A 14,257-nucleotide genomic window follows, 5' to 3' on the forward strand; every position below is an offset into this window, starting at 1 on the left:
CATTAAAATGTAACAAGCAATGATAATGATCCATTATTGATTTCACAAGTTAGAATAAGATTAACTTTAAAAAAAAAAACATATATTTATAAAACCTTCTCTTGCCGTTTTATAAAAAAAAAAAAAAATTTCTTTATAACCTTATCTTCCCATTTAATAAAAGGAAAAAAATATCAAGAAACCTGAAGCAGGAAAGTTATATAATAATTTAACAGTATTATCCAAATAACGGGTTAAATCAATCAATCACAGATGTTCAAATGATAATGGATGTCCTTCAATGGTCCAGGCTGCAGATGAATGGATGGCAATTCCTACTTTGTTGTGGACAACAAGAATATCACTATTTACCTTAGCGTTTACATTTACTTTAACGAACATCGAGTGACATTTACACCCGTACCCCTATTATTGGACATCGGCATCACACACCTAAGCTTAGTATTTAATCTCTAATCAACTGTACGATAATTCGAGGTTTTCTATTAATAGTCAATACTCGCAGTGCGCACTTAAATCCCATTCTTCCCCGATTAGCTATACCTAAGAATTCGCACTATGGTGGCCTCCAAGGTAAAGCTGATGTTCCTGATTATCCTCCCACTGCAACTCTCTGCAACATTGTCTGAAGAGAATAAGCATGAAATTGATGGAGTGTCCATGACCCTCCACATGAAGATGAGGGTGAAGAGCGGGTCTACAGAGAAGATCACTGTGAAGGAGCCTCTCTACTATCCCAGCGACTCCATAGCGTATTACATCAAATTGTCGGTGGGTACTCCTCCACAGGATCTATTGCTCAACATGGATACGGGAAGTGATGTGGTGTGGGCACCCTGCACCACAAATTATACATGCAACGATTGCAGTGGATACATCACAGCTTTTTATCCAAGAAGGTCATCCTCTCATGCACCCATAAAGTGCGCAGATCCCAAGTGCAAAGACCTGTGCGAGTATTGGGGCTGCGTCGAAAGCATCAAGAAGTGCTCGCGGATTTGTCCACATTTTAGCCTTACCTATGGCATTGGAAACGCAACGGGGCGTCTACTCAGTGACACCTTGACTTTGCCACTGGAAGACGGAAGAAGGCTAGAATTAAAGCACTTCGCAATAGGATGTTCAGGGATTTCGAACCAGGTTGCTGGTATTGCAGGATTTGGCAGAGGAAGACTGTCTATGCCTTCTCAGCTTGGTCCTCTTATTGGTGATAAATTTGGGTATTGCCTTGACTATGTGAACAACAACAGCAAGATAGTGGTGGGTAACAAGGCGGTTCCCAGGGATATCCCTTTGACATACACTCCCCTTCTCTTCAACCCAGTAAACCCTTCGGCTTCCTCTCATTATTACCTTGGCCTCGAAGCGGTGAGTATTGGTGGAAAGCGCTGGACGCTGCCCTCCAATTTATTGTCATTTGACAGCCAAGGCAATGGTGGAACCGTAATAGATTCAGGCTCTTCATACACTTACTTTCCTGATTTAATTTATAACCATATTGCAGGTGAGTTTGCTTCTCAAATTGGATATAGAAGAGCTCCTGGAGTTGAAGAGTTGTGTTACAATGTGTCTGGTTTAGAGAATTTTCAGTGGCCTACATTTGCATTTCATTTCAAGGGTGGCTCAGACATGGTAGTTCCTAGTGAGAATAGTTTCTCTTCTGCAACTTCTGGTAGTGCTGATACGTTCTGCTTGGCGATGATGAATGGTGGCACTGTTGTTGATGGACCTGCCGTTCTCATAGGAAACATTCAGCAGAACAACTTCTATATATTGTATGACAGAGAAAAGAATCGTTTGGGCTTCACTCAGCGGGCCTGCAAAACATTGAGCTGAGTCATTGATGTAGTGATCTACATGTTCCATACTGTATGATCTCCCTTTCAACCATATGCTTTTCATGCCCTATTGAGCTGCTGGGCTAAGCATCCCGTATGCACTTTACAGACTAAATAAATCCCGGCATTCCGTAGGCATTTTACAAACTAAATAAATATTGCTCTTGGATATCTCTGGACATCATGTCAAGAATTTCTGTCTTTTATATGTATAAAATAGTTAGTTTGATTCTATGCTAGGGTCAGTTTCTCTGTTGGACAGAAAATCGATTTGCCCACCTATACAATTCATTTATCAGGATCATTTATCAGTATCGTGTGGGAGACAGCTTGAATGCTCTGGAGAATTTTTATTTCCCACAGGTCCCACCTCTCGCCAAATTTGAAATAATCACATATAGATTACACATATACTTGATTGAGATCAAAGAATTGTGTTAGATATTTCATTTGTCTTTACAGCTTATATTGTCTCAAAGGCTGTGTGCTTACACTGTTTCAATAACTAGGATTATACTATCCTAAAAGGTGTTTAGGCTAGTCTAAGTTTTTCACAATTTTAATAAAATATTTACTTATTGATTTAATTGTTTTTTCATTTAACATATATGTTATCTTTTATCTAAATAAACTCAGCGTTCTCAAAGGCTGTTGGCTTACATTGCTTCAATAATTAAGATTATACTATGTAACAATGGTGAATAATTAAGATTATACTATGTAAAAATGGTGTTGAGGATAGACTAAGTTTTTCACAATTTTAACAAAATATTTATCTATTGATTAAATAGATAAAATTTGATAATTCAAATTATTTTTATTGATCATTTATGATATTATATACATACAAGAAGTGGTGTCTCAAGATATTACATATATACAAGAAGTGATGTCTCAAGATAGGGAAACTATCATGCACACACAATAAGTTGGTTGAGAGAATATCTTAACCACACACCAAAATAGGGACATATAGATATAACCGCTCCTATAGAATAGGAAGAGAATCCTTTACATAGAAAGTCACAACCGAGACAAGTAGGAATTATATTTTCCAACACTCCCCCTTACTCACTACTTCTCTCGATATCAATTTGCAAGATCTACATCTCGTCTGTCTCATAATTACACCTTGTACCTTGTTCATGCAATTGCCGATGTCCATATAAAGGAACAATCATCTGCCAAAATCTATGGGTTCCTAACTGCTGCAACAACGAGTCTACTAGGAAGTCCTTCACATACATGGTTCAGCCAACCTCAAGATGAACTCCCCCTAAATATAAAATTTCACCTTATGGAGTCTAAAATCAATACTTCCCACCCAATTGTATCCATCTTGCATGACACACTCTTCGACGGTGTTAAAACTCTCTAACAGACCGAACACATAACAATGGGTATGCATGCCTCTTTGGGTCTTATAACAGGTACATAAAACATTTCAAGGACCACAACTAACCATTACAAGACAATATATGACATGTAGATTTTCTATAATTACAATATCTGACTCATAATACACCATGATCATGAGCCTATTCTACAAACTCACACAAACTTTAACTTAGTTGTCCATCATCCTTTAATCATTGTTGTAGCTCTTTGGATGCCATCTTCAGTGTCATGCCTTCATTATATCCTACAACTTTGTGTATTGTTGGAATGACGAGTTCTAACGCAAACTCAAAATTGTGAGAATAGTTGGTCAAACCAATGTCACCTCAATAAAAACCAAAAATACCATGAAACTACATTCTTCTTATTAAATCAGCATTAAAATCATTAGCATTAGCTCCAAAATCCTTCATTTCAACTTGATCGCTAACACCTTTATGATTCAACCAACAATTTTGAGTTGCCCATTTAGATTGTGTGCAGCTCGAGCATCTTCAAGTTTTGTAGATCGAACAAATCACCACAATCCTCTACGCTCCCTGGCTCAGGAATGGGAAACAATTGGTGACCTGTATAACACTTCCAATATCCAAACCCAAAAGTTGCTGGGTCACAAGTGCAGTTGAACATTTTTTGCAATGCTCTATGATTTTCAATATGACCAATCCATCAATGTGAACTGATCTGAGTGGAGCGCCCACCTCTTCCATGGCTGCAAGTTATGCATCATGTTCATGTTCACCAGAGATGAGAAAATGAAATGCACTGCGAACTAAAGCTCACCCATTTTCTTGCCAATCTTGCCATCCTTAGAAGCCTTGTCATTAGCACCATAAAAAAAATCCAACTGTGATTACAATTTGCGAATAAAAAAAACTCCGAGATTCACAAAAACAAATCTGCCTACTTAACATCATTAAAATTGCCTACATCGAAGGTAGCATAATTATAATTCTAATTCTGCGGGGGAAAAATCATCCACTTGCGTGAATGCACAAACCCCCATCAAGTCCTCTTCATCTTCTAAAAAGCATACTTTCCCTTCATCTGCTCGAGGCCGGGGTAAGAATGGATCTCGCGACTTCTTCTCCTCCTCCATCTTTCACTTCAGTTCTGGAGACTTGACCAAACTTGGGGGAGATACTACGAATTTCAGCCCCATTCCTAATTTGAGTCCTAGTCCTGATACTAGCATGCATCTTGGCACTAAGCGATGATGTTAAATGCCATATCTTAGTGAAGTTTTCAGGAAATTGAGCCATTTGACCAATACACAGTGTTGCCTTGCACGACACAAACTAGAATTTCTTCATCCGTCCAACCCAAGCCAATCAACCTTCCATGAGGCCAATCCAAAAGAATGGAAGCTGGAAGCCTCCCGGTAACTCCACGTGCTCCTACACCTCCTATGACACCTCTAGAAGACTTAGTGGCAGCATGTTCAATGCCCTTGCCATGTCTCGATTGATCTCTTCCACAAAATGACACTCAATGATCCAACACAACTCATTCTTCACAAGGGGACCAAGAAATGAGATTCATCTACAGCTTCACAGGATGAGCATTGGCAACCTCGAAAAATCACAGGCACCACCGTTCACTAGCTTTGTGGCTCCACACACACTCATATGCAGCAACACCCACAGAGGTCTGCTTACGCAGATCAATGAGCCCTCCTCAACAGCCATACTTCAAATCTACAATCATGCTCGTCGATTACCAACAACCGATCTACCTAACGAGATCCAATGCAATCATATTTTTCCGAACACTCATCCCAACCAAGCCAAACATCACTCCTATTAAGAAAAAACAGATCTAAAATTCACAGTCACATCGCAGCTCTTCACTACTCTCGATGCCTTACGACTCGATCTTAAAGATCTACCACACTCTTTCCAGCTCCATCTACATAGAATCAACAAAAGGATGAGAAAACAGGCAAGGGAAAAGAAAAAAAAACACTCATCAAACTCTTTATTTCCCTTGACCGAGGAGGGGTCAAGGCTTGAGGCCCTTATGGGCTCCGATACCAAGATAAAATTTGATAATGAAAATTATCTTCATTGATCAATTATGATATTACATATATACAAGAAGTGGTGCCTCAAGATAGGGAAACTATCTTGGACACGCAATGAGTTGGTTGAGAGAATATCTCAACCACACACCAAACTAGGGACATATAGATATAACCACTCCTATACCAAGATACCAAGATAAAATTTGATAATGAAAATTATCTTCATTGATCAATTATGATATTACATATATACAAGAAGTGGTGCCTCAAGATAGGGAAACTATCTTGGACACACAATGAGTTGGTTGAGAGAATATCTCAACCACACACCAAAATAGGGACATATAGATATAACCACTCCTATAGAATAGGAACAAACTCCTTTACATAGAAAGTCACAACTTAGATAAGCAGGAATTACATTTTCGAACATAAAGTGTTTATTCATTTAATATGTATGTCTTCACTTACTTTAGTGAATAAATAAATAGAAGTTAATATCTCCACGTTTTTTTTAGATTTCACTCACCCATACTTTTTTCTTTTAGATTTAATTTAAAAAAATATTTTAAAATAAAATATTTATAAAATATTTTTATTTTGAAATAAGTTATGATTTTTTGGCATGTGGTGTTAATGATAAGCCATGGTATTGGCTCATGGTATTGTAACAAAGACTATTTATAAATTAGTAGATAGTAATAAAGTTTTCTAGTTTATTTTATGATATAATTTATATATAATCTAGTAGTGATTCATTGAAATCACAAGTTTCAAAGTGCCTCAAGATTTTTTTAAGTTTGGGGAATCCATATATGCAATAAAAAAACCAGTTCAAACAACACAAATCAAGATTTTGCAACAATTTTTTAGAATCTTATTATATTGTAAGTTTATTATAAATATTAGGTTGTTGTGTGCTTATAAATTAAATTTCAATATGTTTATGGACACATTATTTTGTACCACTACATCTCCATCATACATTTTTTTCTTTATATTAAATTAAAAAAAAAATGTTATAGAATTTAATTAAAATAAAAATTTTAAAAGTGTTGAAAATCTTTTTTTTTTTACATTAATGTTATAGTGATTGATATATTATATATGTGTGTGTGTGTTAATATCATAAAGTAAAATTAAAATACATTTATATATTATGATGATGATTAAAAATGGGGATGGTTTATTAAATTTTAGGAAGGTAAAATATTATTAAAAGTTATTTGTAAAATATTTGTAGTTTCATAGCATGTTGATCACTAATACTAATAGTTTGGCGCTAATAATGACAATTTCTAATGTTTAACTCTATAAATCATTAAGGTATTTTATATTTTAATGAAAAATAATAATTTGTTAGCATGTGATTGACTTAAAAGTTTGTATGTTTTATTAACTTTCTTGACATGTGTCCCATGTCATCTATGAAATTTAGTCACCCTGAGAATTTGCCAATTTACATGGGGATCATGATTGTCATCTTGTAATTAAAATTAAACTAAAACTAAAGCTATATTTAAGTAAATTATAATTATATTACCTGAATGAAATTAATAATACAACATGAAATTATTAATACAACAAAAGAAGAAAAAAAAGTAAAAAAAGCAGTGCAAACTAAAAACTAATAATGTAATAAAATTACAGCAATAAATAAATCACATTTAAAACTAAACTAAATCAACTAAAACTCTATATTATACTCATATTAATTAAAACTAAACTAAAAACATCAATTTTTGAGAGTAAATTACAAATTAGAATATACTAATATAAAATTATATTAATTAGGAATCAAAATAAAGTGATGAAGTTAAAGTAAATTAAACTATGAAAAAATTTGAAGTAACAAAATTTAACTAAAACTTAAAAGTAATTAAAGAAATCTTTTGTAATCTTGGCAAGGCTCATTTTCATCATGTCCAATATAACATTCCCCAATACGGGTGGGGAAGTGCATCTGTGACTTCACATCAAGGAATCATGGAGTGTCTCTTAGAAAAGCACCTGATCACCATCTATCCAGGCACCCATGGACAAAAAAAACACTTCATTTAAAACTGAACCAAAACTATATTTAAGTGAATTATAATCATATTACCTAAAATTAAATAAAATTAATAATAGAACCAAAGTAAAAAATATAATAAAAAATTAAATAATTAAAAGTAAACTACACATTAAAAAGTAATAATATAAAAGTGTATTTAACTAAGAATCAAAATAAAATTATGAAATTAAACAAAACTAACTCATTATAAAGCATCAAAACTAAATTAGAAATAATTAAAATAAAATTAAAGTAAAAAGTAAATGACATTTAAGATTAAATTAAAACAATTAACCATCTAAATTATAATCATATTAACTAAAATGGTGTGAAATTAAAAATACAACGAAACTTAAAATTAAAAAAAATAAAATAAAATAAAAAAAAAAAAAAAATCATTCAAACTAAATTACAAACTAAATATAATAATATAAAAGTATATTAATAATACAACCGAATTTAAAAAAATAATATTTCAAACTAAACCACAAAAAAATAATATTATAAACTATATTACCTAACAATCAAATTAAAGTTATAAAATTAAGCTAAATTAAATTATTATAAAAATTGAAGGAACAAAACTAAACTAATTAAAATAAAACCAGCAAAATAACTAAACTAAAACAACTAAAAATCTAAATTATAATGATATTAATTAAAACTAAATGGAATTAATAATACCCAAACTAAAAAAATAGAGTAAAGAAATCAATCATTCAAAACCCTACTTTATGTCCCAAGGTTCATCGACCTTTAACCTTAAGGTTCCGCGAACCTTAAAAAATTAAGGTTCGGTCGAACCTCATAGCTATTGACCAAGTCAAATTCAAGCTCAAGTTGAATTCATCATTACCGAACCTTAACCCAAACTCAAATCTGTATGACTTAGATTTAACTACAAACTAAAATATAATTGTTATAGACATTTTTGTGCCTTACAGCTCTAAGCATGAAATGTCCATAAACCAAGGGATCCTAAGTCCCTAAAAGTGTTGTTCCGACCCCTAAAGGAACAAGGTCAACAAATTACAGCTTCTCCCAGAAGTTCTCCACCAGAAAATGCTCAGAATCAGTCAAATCAGGATCATTTCAGCTGCTCCACTGGCTAGCTGCGTTGCATAGCACCCAAATACACTAGCTAGGTGCGTTGCAACGCACCTAAATGCACTATCAGGGTGCGTTGAGCGGGAAATGACAAATGGCAGTGCCATTCCGCGAGGTGGAAAGACAATGGAAGCTTCCAGAATCTTCTCCAATGACATTTGCCTCACTGAGTTCGACCAAGGATGAGTAAGAGGCTCTCAATCTCCAAGTGGAAGCAAGAACTGACAGAGAGAAGACACTAGTCAAATCATAAGCTGACTCATCTTCCTTGCATACATCTATATATGGATCCCTCATCCCAGAGATCCAGAGGCTAGAATTTTGCACATTGCAGAGAATTGTTGTTGGTTTTGAGATAGATATCAGAGTATTGGGTGATTTATGCTTTGTTGGAGGTGAAGAGGGGCTTCTTTGGTGGGAGGTTGATGCTGGATCAGGAATCATCGGTTGTAACTCCTCCTGGATCTTCCTGTTATATCAATAAAACTATTTGAGTTTCTCCTACATGCTTGTGTATCATTGATGCTTGTTACATTTGTATGTTTAGCTTAAATCTGATCCTAAGCTATTTATAAATATAAATCCATGTCTTTGTGTATTTTTCTTCTTCTGTGATCTTACAGGAACTTGGTGAAGCTGGGCAAGTAAGGAAGCAGGTAGCTGGAAGCTGTCAAAGAAGAGAGAGATTGGATCAAAGGACTAGCGCAAGACACAGGTTGGTTCATCCTATTCCTCTTTGTTTATAGTTCATAAAGAAGAATACAAAAGTAGTTTTCTCTGTTTGTTTCTAAGGTAACTGTCACACCCTAGTGGGATACGGTCGTTCTGAATAGGCACTTTTCCCGTTAACAATAATAATATAAAAACATATTAATTAAAAATCAAAATAAAGTTATCAAATTAAATTAAACTAAATTATTATAAAAAATAAAATAAAAAATAAACTAAAAATTAAAAATAATTAAAATAAAATTAAACTAAAATTATATCTAAGTAAATTATAATCATATTACCTAAAATTAATAATACATTTCCATCACAAAAATATGGAACTTCATTTCGAGTGCAGCTGATTCACTCGATCGATAGGGTCATGGGGAGGGGCGGTAGAGCGACTAATTCTTCCGGGCATTTCAGCTCTCTACCCGTGATTAGAAGAAAGTAAGAATTGGCGGAGCCCCTTATATAAGAATTGAAACCGTTCACTCCGGCCAAGCAGTCAATTCATTCTAACGCCGGTAAAGGCCCTCTCTATCTGGTCGAGCTCTCTCCCCATCGACCAACTGATAAGTCGAGCCCCTGTCAAGTTGCTAAACCATATGGTTGAGTCATTGAAGCAAAGTTGTGTTCCTTAATCCCCCTTTTGGCCCTTTTTTTAGGGTTCATTGGTGTCCGGCCAATCGCCCCCTGCGGCATTGGTGGCCCCTCTATCCCATCCTTTGGCTTCCGGTCACTTCACTCAATAGGCCGGCTACTACTCATTCTTTGGTAGTACTAGCTAAGACTTACGATCGATCTTGCAATGGTCCGTACTACCTATTGCATTCTATATAGGCATTGGCCCTTTTGAATAATAGAAAGTAGGCGGCGAACAGAGATTCCAATTCCCAATCTTAGTTCCCATCCAACAGCTTAGTCTTGAACCCAATCTTAGTCCAATTCCCGATCAGCACTCTTGTTCCAACAGCTTAGTAAGATTTACGCCCACTCAGCAAGCTAACTCGCTAAGATGCCCACTCAAGCTCGCTTCAAGCAGGATGAAAGCTCGCTCACTTCAAGCAAGCTCACTCGACTTACTCGATCAAGCCCACTTGAGCTTCAAGCGACTCAAGGCATAGCACCTCTTGCATGCACTCCTCGATCAAGCTCACTCACTTCAAGCGACTCAAGATGCTCACTCATTAGCATGGCATAGCACCTCTATGCATGTCACAACTCTCCAAAATGCTCCTCTCCCGGTGGTCGAGCGATGGCGGCCTTTTAGTCGAGAGTTCGCTTACTCACCCTGCCGGGGGCATCCTCGCTTCTCTCCTTCCTTTCAACTCGCTACTATTCCCATCTTATGGATAGCATCTCCTGCAGGGGATGCAATATGTAGCATATGGATTTTGCATTTTATAACTCACATATGCCTACCCACTAGGGAGGTCGCGTTGTGACCCTCTTCTGTGTCGTGTTCATGCGTGACCCACCCAGTGAGAAAATGATATCTCTCTACCGTCCTTCTGTGCTAGATCACCTTACTTGAGTTCCCCTACCTTAACCTAGATGTATGACCTCTTAGGGATGTCTAATGCTTAGGTAGGGTCCTTTGCCTCCTTCCCTCTCTTCGTCTTTGGCCCTCTGTCACCGATTTGGTTCACTTCGACTCTTGAGGCACTCGTTTGAGGTATTTCCTCACTCTATGGGTCCAGTTTGGGGTGCAAACACCTGATTGGGTCCATAGTGACTTAGGATTCTCCATTACATATCCACAATGGCCCAAATCCATTTGGATTTTCTATTTATGGGAAAATGATTCAAATATTTATTAACCTTTCCTGATCTCAAGGTATTAAGTGAACCATAGATTTCCTGGCTGTAGTGTAACTGTGTTTTGTGGCTCACGAAATAGAGAGCCTGTTTTAGGGTCCAAACCTGTGGTATGACCTTAGAAATTCACGGTATGAGGTAAAACCTCATTGTTTGACTTTGTAATACCCGACGATCCTTCCACGTGACACGACCCGATTGGTGTAGGTATAAGCTTGCACGTCCATGTACTTTCCCCTTTGGAACCCATAGCAATCCTGGTCGTAGATCTGAGAATGGATCAATGGTGAGGATTAACCGGCGGTGGAAGTGGTAGTCCTTTCATGTTTGCCCGAGCCCTGCGTTCCCACCATGTGGCGTAACCCCATCGGTGCGGGTTATAAAGCAGCGCACCTAGGGCCGTACTCCCTTTGGACCCCAGAGATCTTGATCGTTGATCAAGTTTATGATCAATGATGCGTGTTGCACCCACCATAGAGTTGCTCACCCCATAATACATTCAGGCTCCACACTGCTGCCAAGTGTAACAACCCCATTGGTGTGGTTTATAAAGTAACGCCCTTTTGTCCTTGGGCCTTTGGAACCCAGGGAGATCATGGCCAGTGATCTCATCGGGGACCTTTAGAGATCTATGGTGCGCATCGCACCTGCCCCATAACTGCTCACCCCATAGAGCTTAAGCCTGTACATGACATGGGCACGTGTCTTCTCCTAATAAGTGCGGGCTATAAAGTAGTGTGCCTGCCCCTTGGGACCTATAAAACCCAGGGATATATCGACCCTTGGTTCATTTGGAGATCTGAAGAGATTGAAGGCACAGGTTTAACCCGTACTGGACCTGCTTGCCGCTTAACATAGTAAACCAAAGGAAAGGAGGGGGGCACACATCCCGATTTGATTCAACTTTGAGGCCCGCCGGCATCCCGTCCATCCATCTACTTGAAGTTCTAGGGTGCAGAATCCACCCATGCTATAACTGCTGGGTCATTAACACTATTCCACTATTCCCACAAAAACTTAGGGTAAAAGCTATTTGCATAAGGATGCGTAAGCAGGCTCGACTAAAAGGAGAGGATGCCCCCGGCAGGGTGAGGTACGAACGCTCGACTGTTAAGGAGAGGGCTCGACCAACGCCCCCCCACCCAATAAGTAAATTGAAATTGAAATAGTCTCTGATTTTACGAAGGCTTTGTAAGGCAGCCTAGAAGCTCGTATCATTTCGGTAACTAGAGATAGAATCAAAAATATAGAGTGCGCTCAGGTAAGTTGTGTCCACCCCCTATTTCTTTATAAGTAAGCCTGGAACGATATTCGAATTGACCCTTCCCTTATGTATGGGCAAATGGTGGCTTTAAAGAACCAGCCAGCAATGAGCCGAGGCCAAATTCTTTCATACATACATAATGGGGGGCCTTATTCTAATGAAATGCCGTGTTACGTAGGTGCAAAAGAGTACTTCGCGCTACAACAATCTTTTTTTATAGGTTCTATGGACTGATGTCCGCTGCTTCATCTGGGAGAAGAGGATCAGAGATATGCCGGTAATGAAAAGGAAGAACCACCATAAAAAGATTCCTCGTGTAGAATCCGTAGCAGGACTATGAACGGGAGCTGGCAATCCGGACCGTACCGAAGAAGTTCCTGAGACACAGCGTGAAAAAGTAACAATATTGAGAAACAAGGTCCAAAAATGAACTTTGGGTATAATTACTGGATGAATACGAGCTGTGGCTAATACCCGAGGTATAGGAGAAGCATTTTCTACGGGATCCTGAAACCACCAGCCACCCCGACCCAATTCATGATGAGCCCACCAACTTCCTGGCAAGATGCCTACGGTTAAAAACCACCGACATGTCAGGATCCAAATTTGAATTTGTTTCCGGTCCTTCTTCGGGTCAGAGACCACTGTGTTCGCATCGGCGGGACAGAGAGGTGAAGTAGCGGTATCTTTCCTTCCATTGCGAATGACACTCTTCGCCTGCTCCCTCCCCGTGTCCATCAGCGCTCCTGTCCAGAGAGGAGAGAGGGCGAGGAAGCACCGCTGGAGCACCATGAGCAGGATTCTATTGCTACGCAACAATAGAAATCTGGGATGGCATTTCGCGTATGTGAGGGTAAAGAGCTCGCTCGTTACACAGGCTTCGACGCATCCTGCAGAGCGAAGCTCTATATTTTGCATCTCGTGCCAAGTGCAGTGCTATGGGTTTTTTTCTGCTATGCGCTCGTTCTCGCGAACCTTTGTTTCGGGAGCGCCTAGCGCCGAGAGAAGAAAAGCTCATTTTCCTCCCTCTACCTATGAAAATGAAGTAGTCAAGCAGCGCATAAGAAAGAGAAAGGCCGGGTTTACATTTCCTGTCAAAAGTCCGGCCCGTTCGCGAAGGAACAAAGGTTAGTGGAATGGTTTACAATCAAGGCGCAGCCCCACTTTGTTGTTCGTAACAGGGGAGAGATAGAATGGAGTTCTTCACAAAGCTCGAGACGAAGGAGCAAAAAGCAGTTTCCCTACGGCCTCCTCGTTCTGATACATTATGGCTCCGGGGTTGGACCCGATAACAAAAGGAGAATCCGTAAAAACTTGGGATCTGACACCGTGGTGGAATACTACCCTCATGATTAGACCATGTCCCTGAGATATGATAAATCGAAGGTGCATTAGCATTGGAGTTGGTGAATACGTTGTAATTGGGAAAGTTAGAAGGAGTATGACGGAACGAAGGACCAAGGAGAGAAAGAAGAGTGCACAAAAAGTAAGGTGAAGCACCAGACGCGGGTGGTTTTTTCTTGTCGTGAGTGAATGCAATGGAAAGACCCGCAAATAACAGATAATGGCACAATTCATTTATTGACATTCCGTCTGTGTTCCCCAATTTCGTTGTTATTCCCATCATCCTCTGTGGGTCACCACACGATTATTCACAATTGAGGTTACGGGATTCGGACCTATGGCCCCCCACAAATGGCACCCCAGTCCACAAGTGCCCCCCTTCGGCTCTGTACCCCGCGCTACCTCTCGCAAGCGCCTTGTCTCACCTAAAAAGCTAATGCTCCCCTCCTTGGTTGTACCATTACCAATCGCACGGCCAGCCAGGCGCCCCCAACCTAATAAGAACGATTATCTGCCGAACAAGGACCAGCCAATGAACCACAATCCCGTCCGACGACCATAAATGAGATTGCTCGGGGATGATTGATATAGAAGATCTGGTTGAGTGGTAAAGGAATATATAGGAATCGATAGTCGTTGAATGGACATACTCTTTTTTGTTCCTATAGGGAAGAGTAGAGATCAACGACGGAGCTACT

General features: G+C 38.5%; 1 protein-coding gene across 1 annotated transcript; it reads left to right on the forward strand.

Moving 5' to 3' along the window:
- The first annotated feature begins 529 nt into the window (after positions 1-529).
- Positions 530-2,018, forward strand: LOC149145312 (aspartyl protease family protein 2-like). The gene has a single exon (XM_089449766.1). It carries the CDS (start codon positions 559-561, stop codon positions 1,834-1,836), a length of 1,278 nt encoding a protein of 425 aa, XP_089305892.1. The 5' UTR covers positions 530-558; the 3' UTR covers positions 1,837-2,018.
- Positions 2,019-14,257: the final 12,239 nt, after the last annotated feature.

Source organism: Pinus tabuliformis, chromosome X (assembly GCF_031772625.1).
Source record: "Pinus tabuliformis cultivar Carrire ecotype Pingquan chromosome X, CPIR1, whole genome shotgun sequence".
Taxonomy (NCBI): Eukaryota; Viridiplantae; Streptophyta; class Pinopsida; order Pinales; family Pinaceae; genus Pinus; species Pinus tabuliformis.

Coding starts and splice junctions, on each gene's coding strand:
- LOC149145312 (XM_089449766.1), top strand. CDS start 559: ATGGTGGCCTCCAAGGTAAAGCTGATGTTCCTGATTATCCTCCCACTG.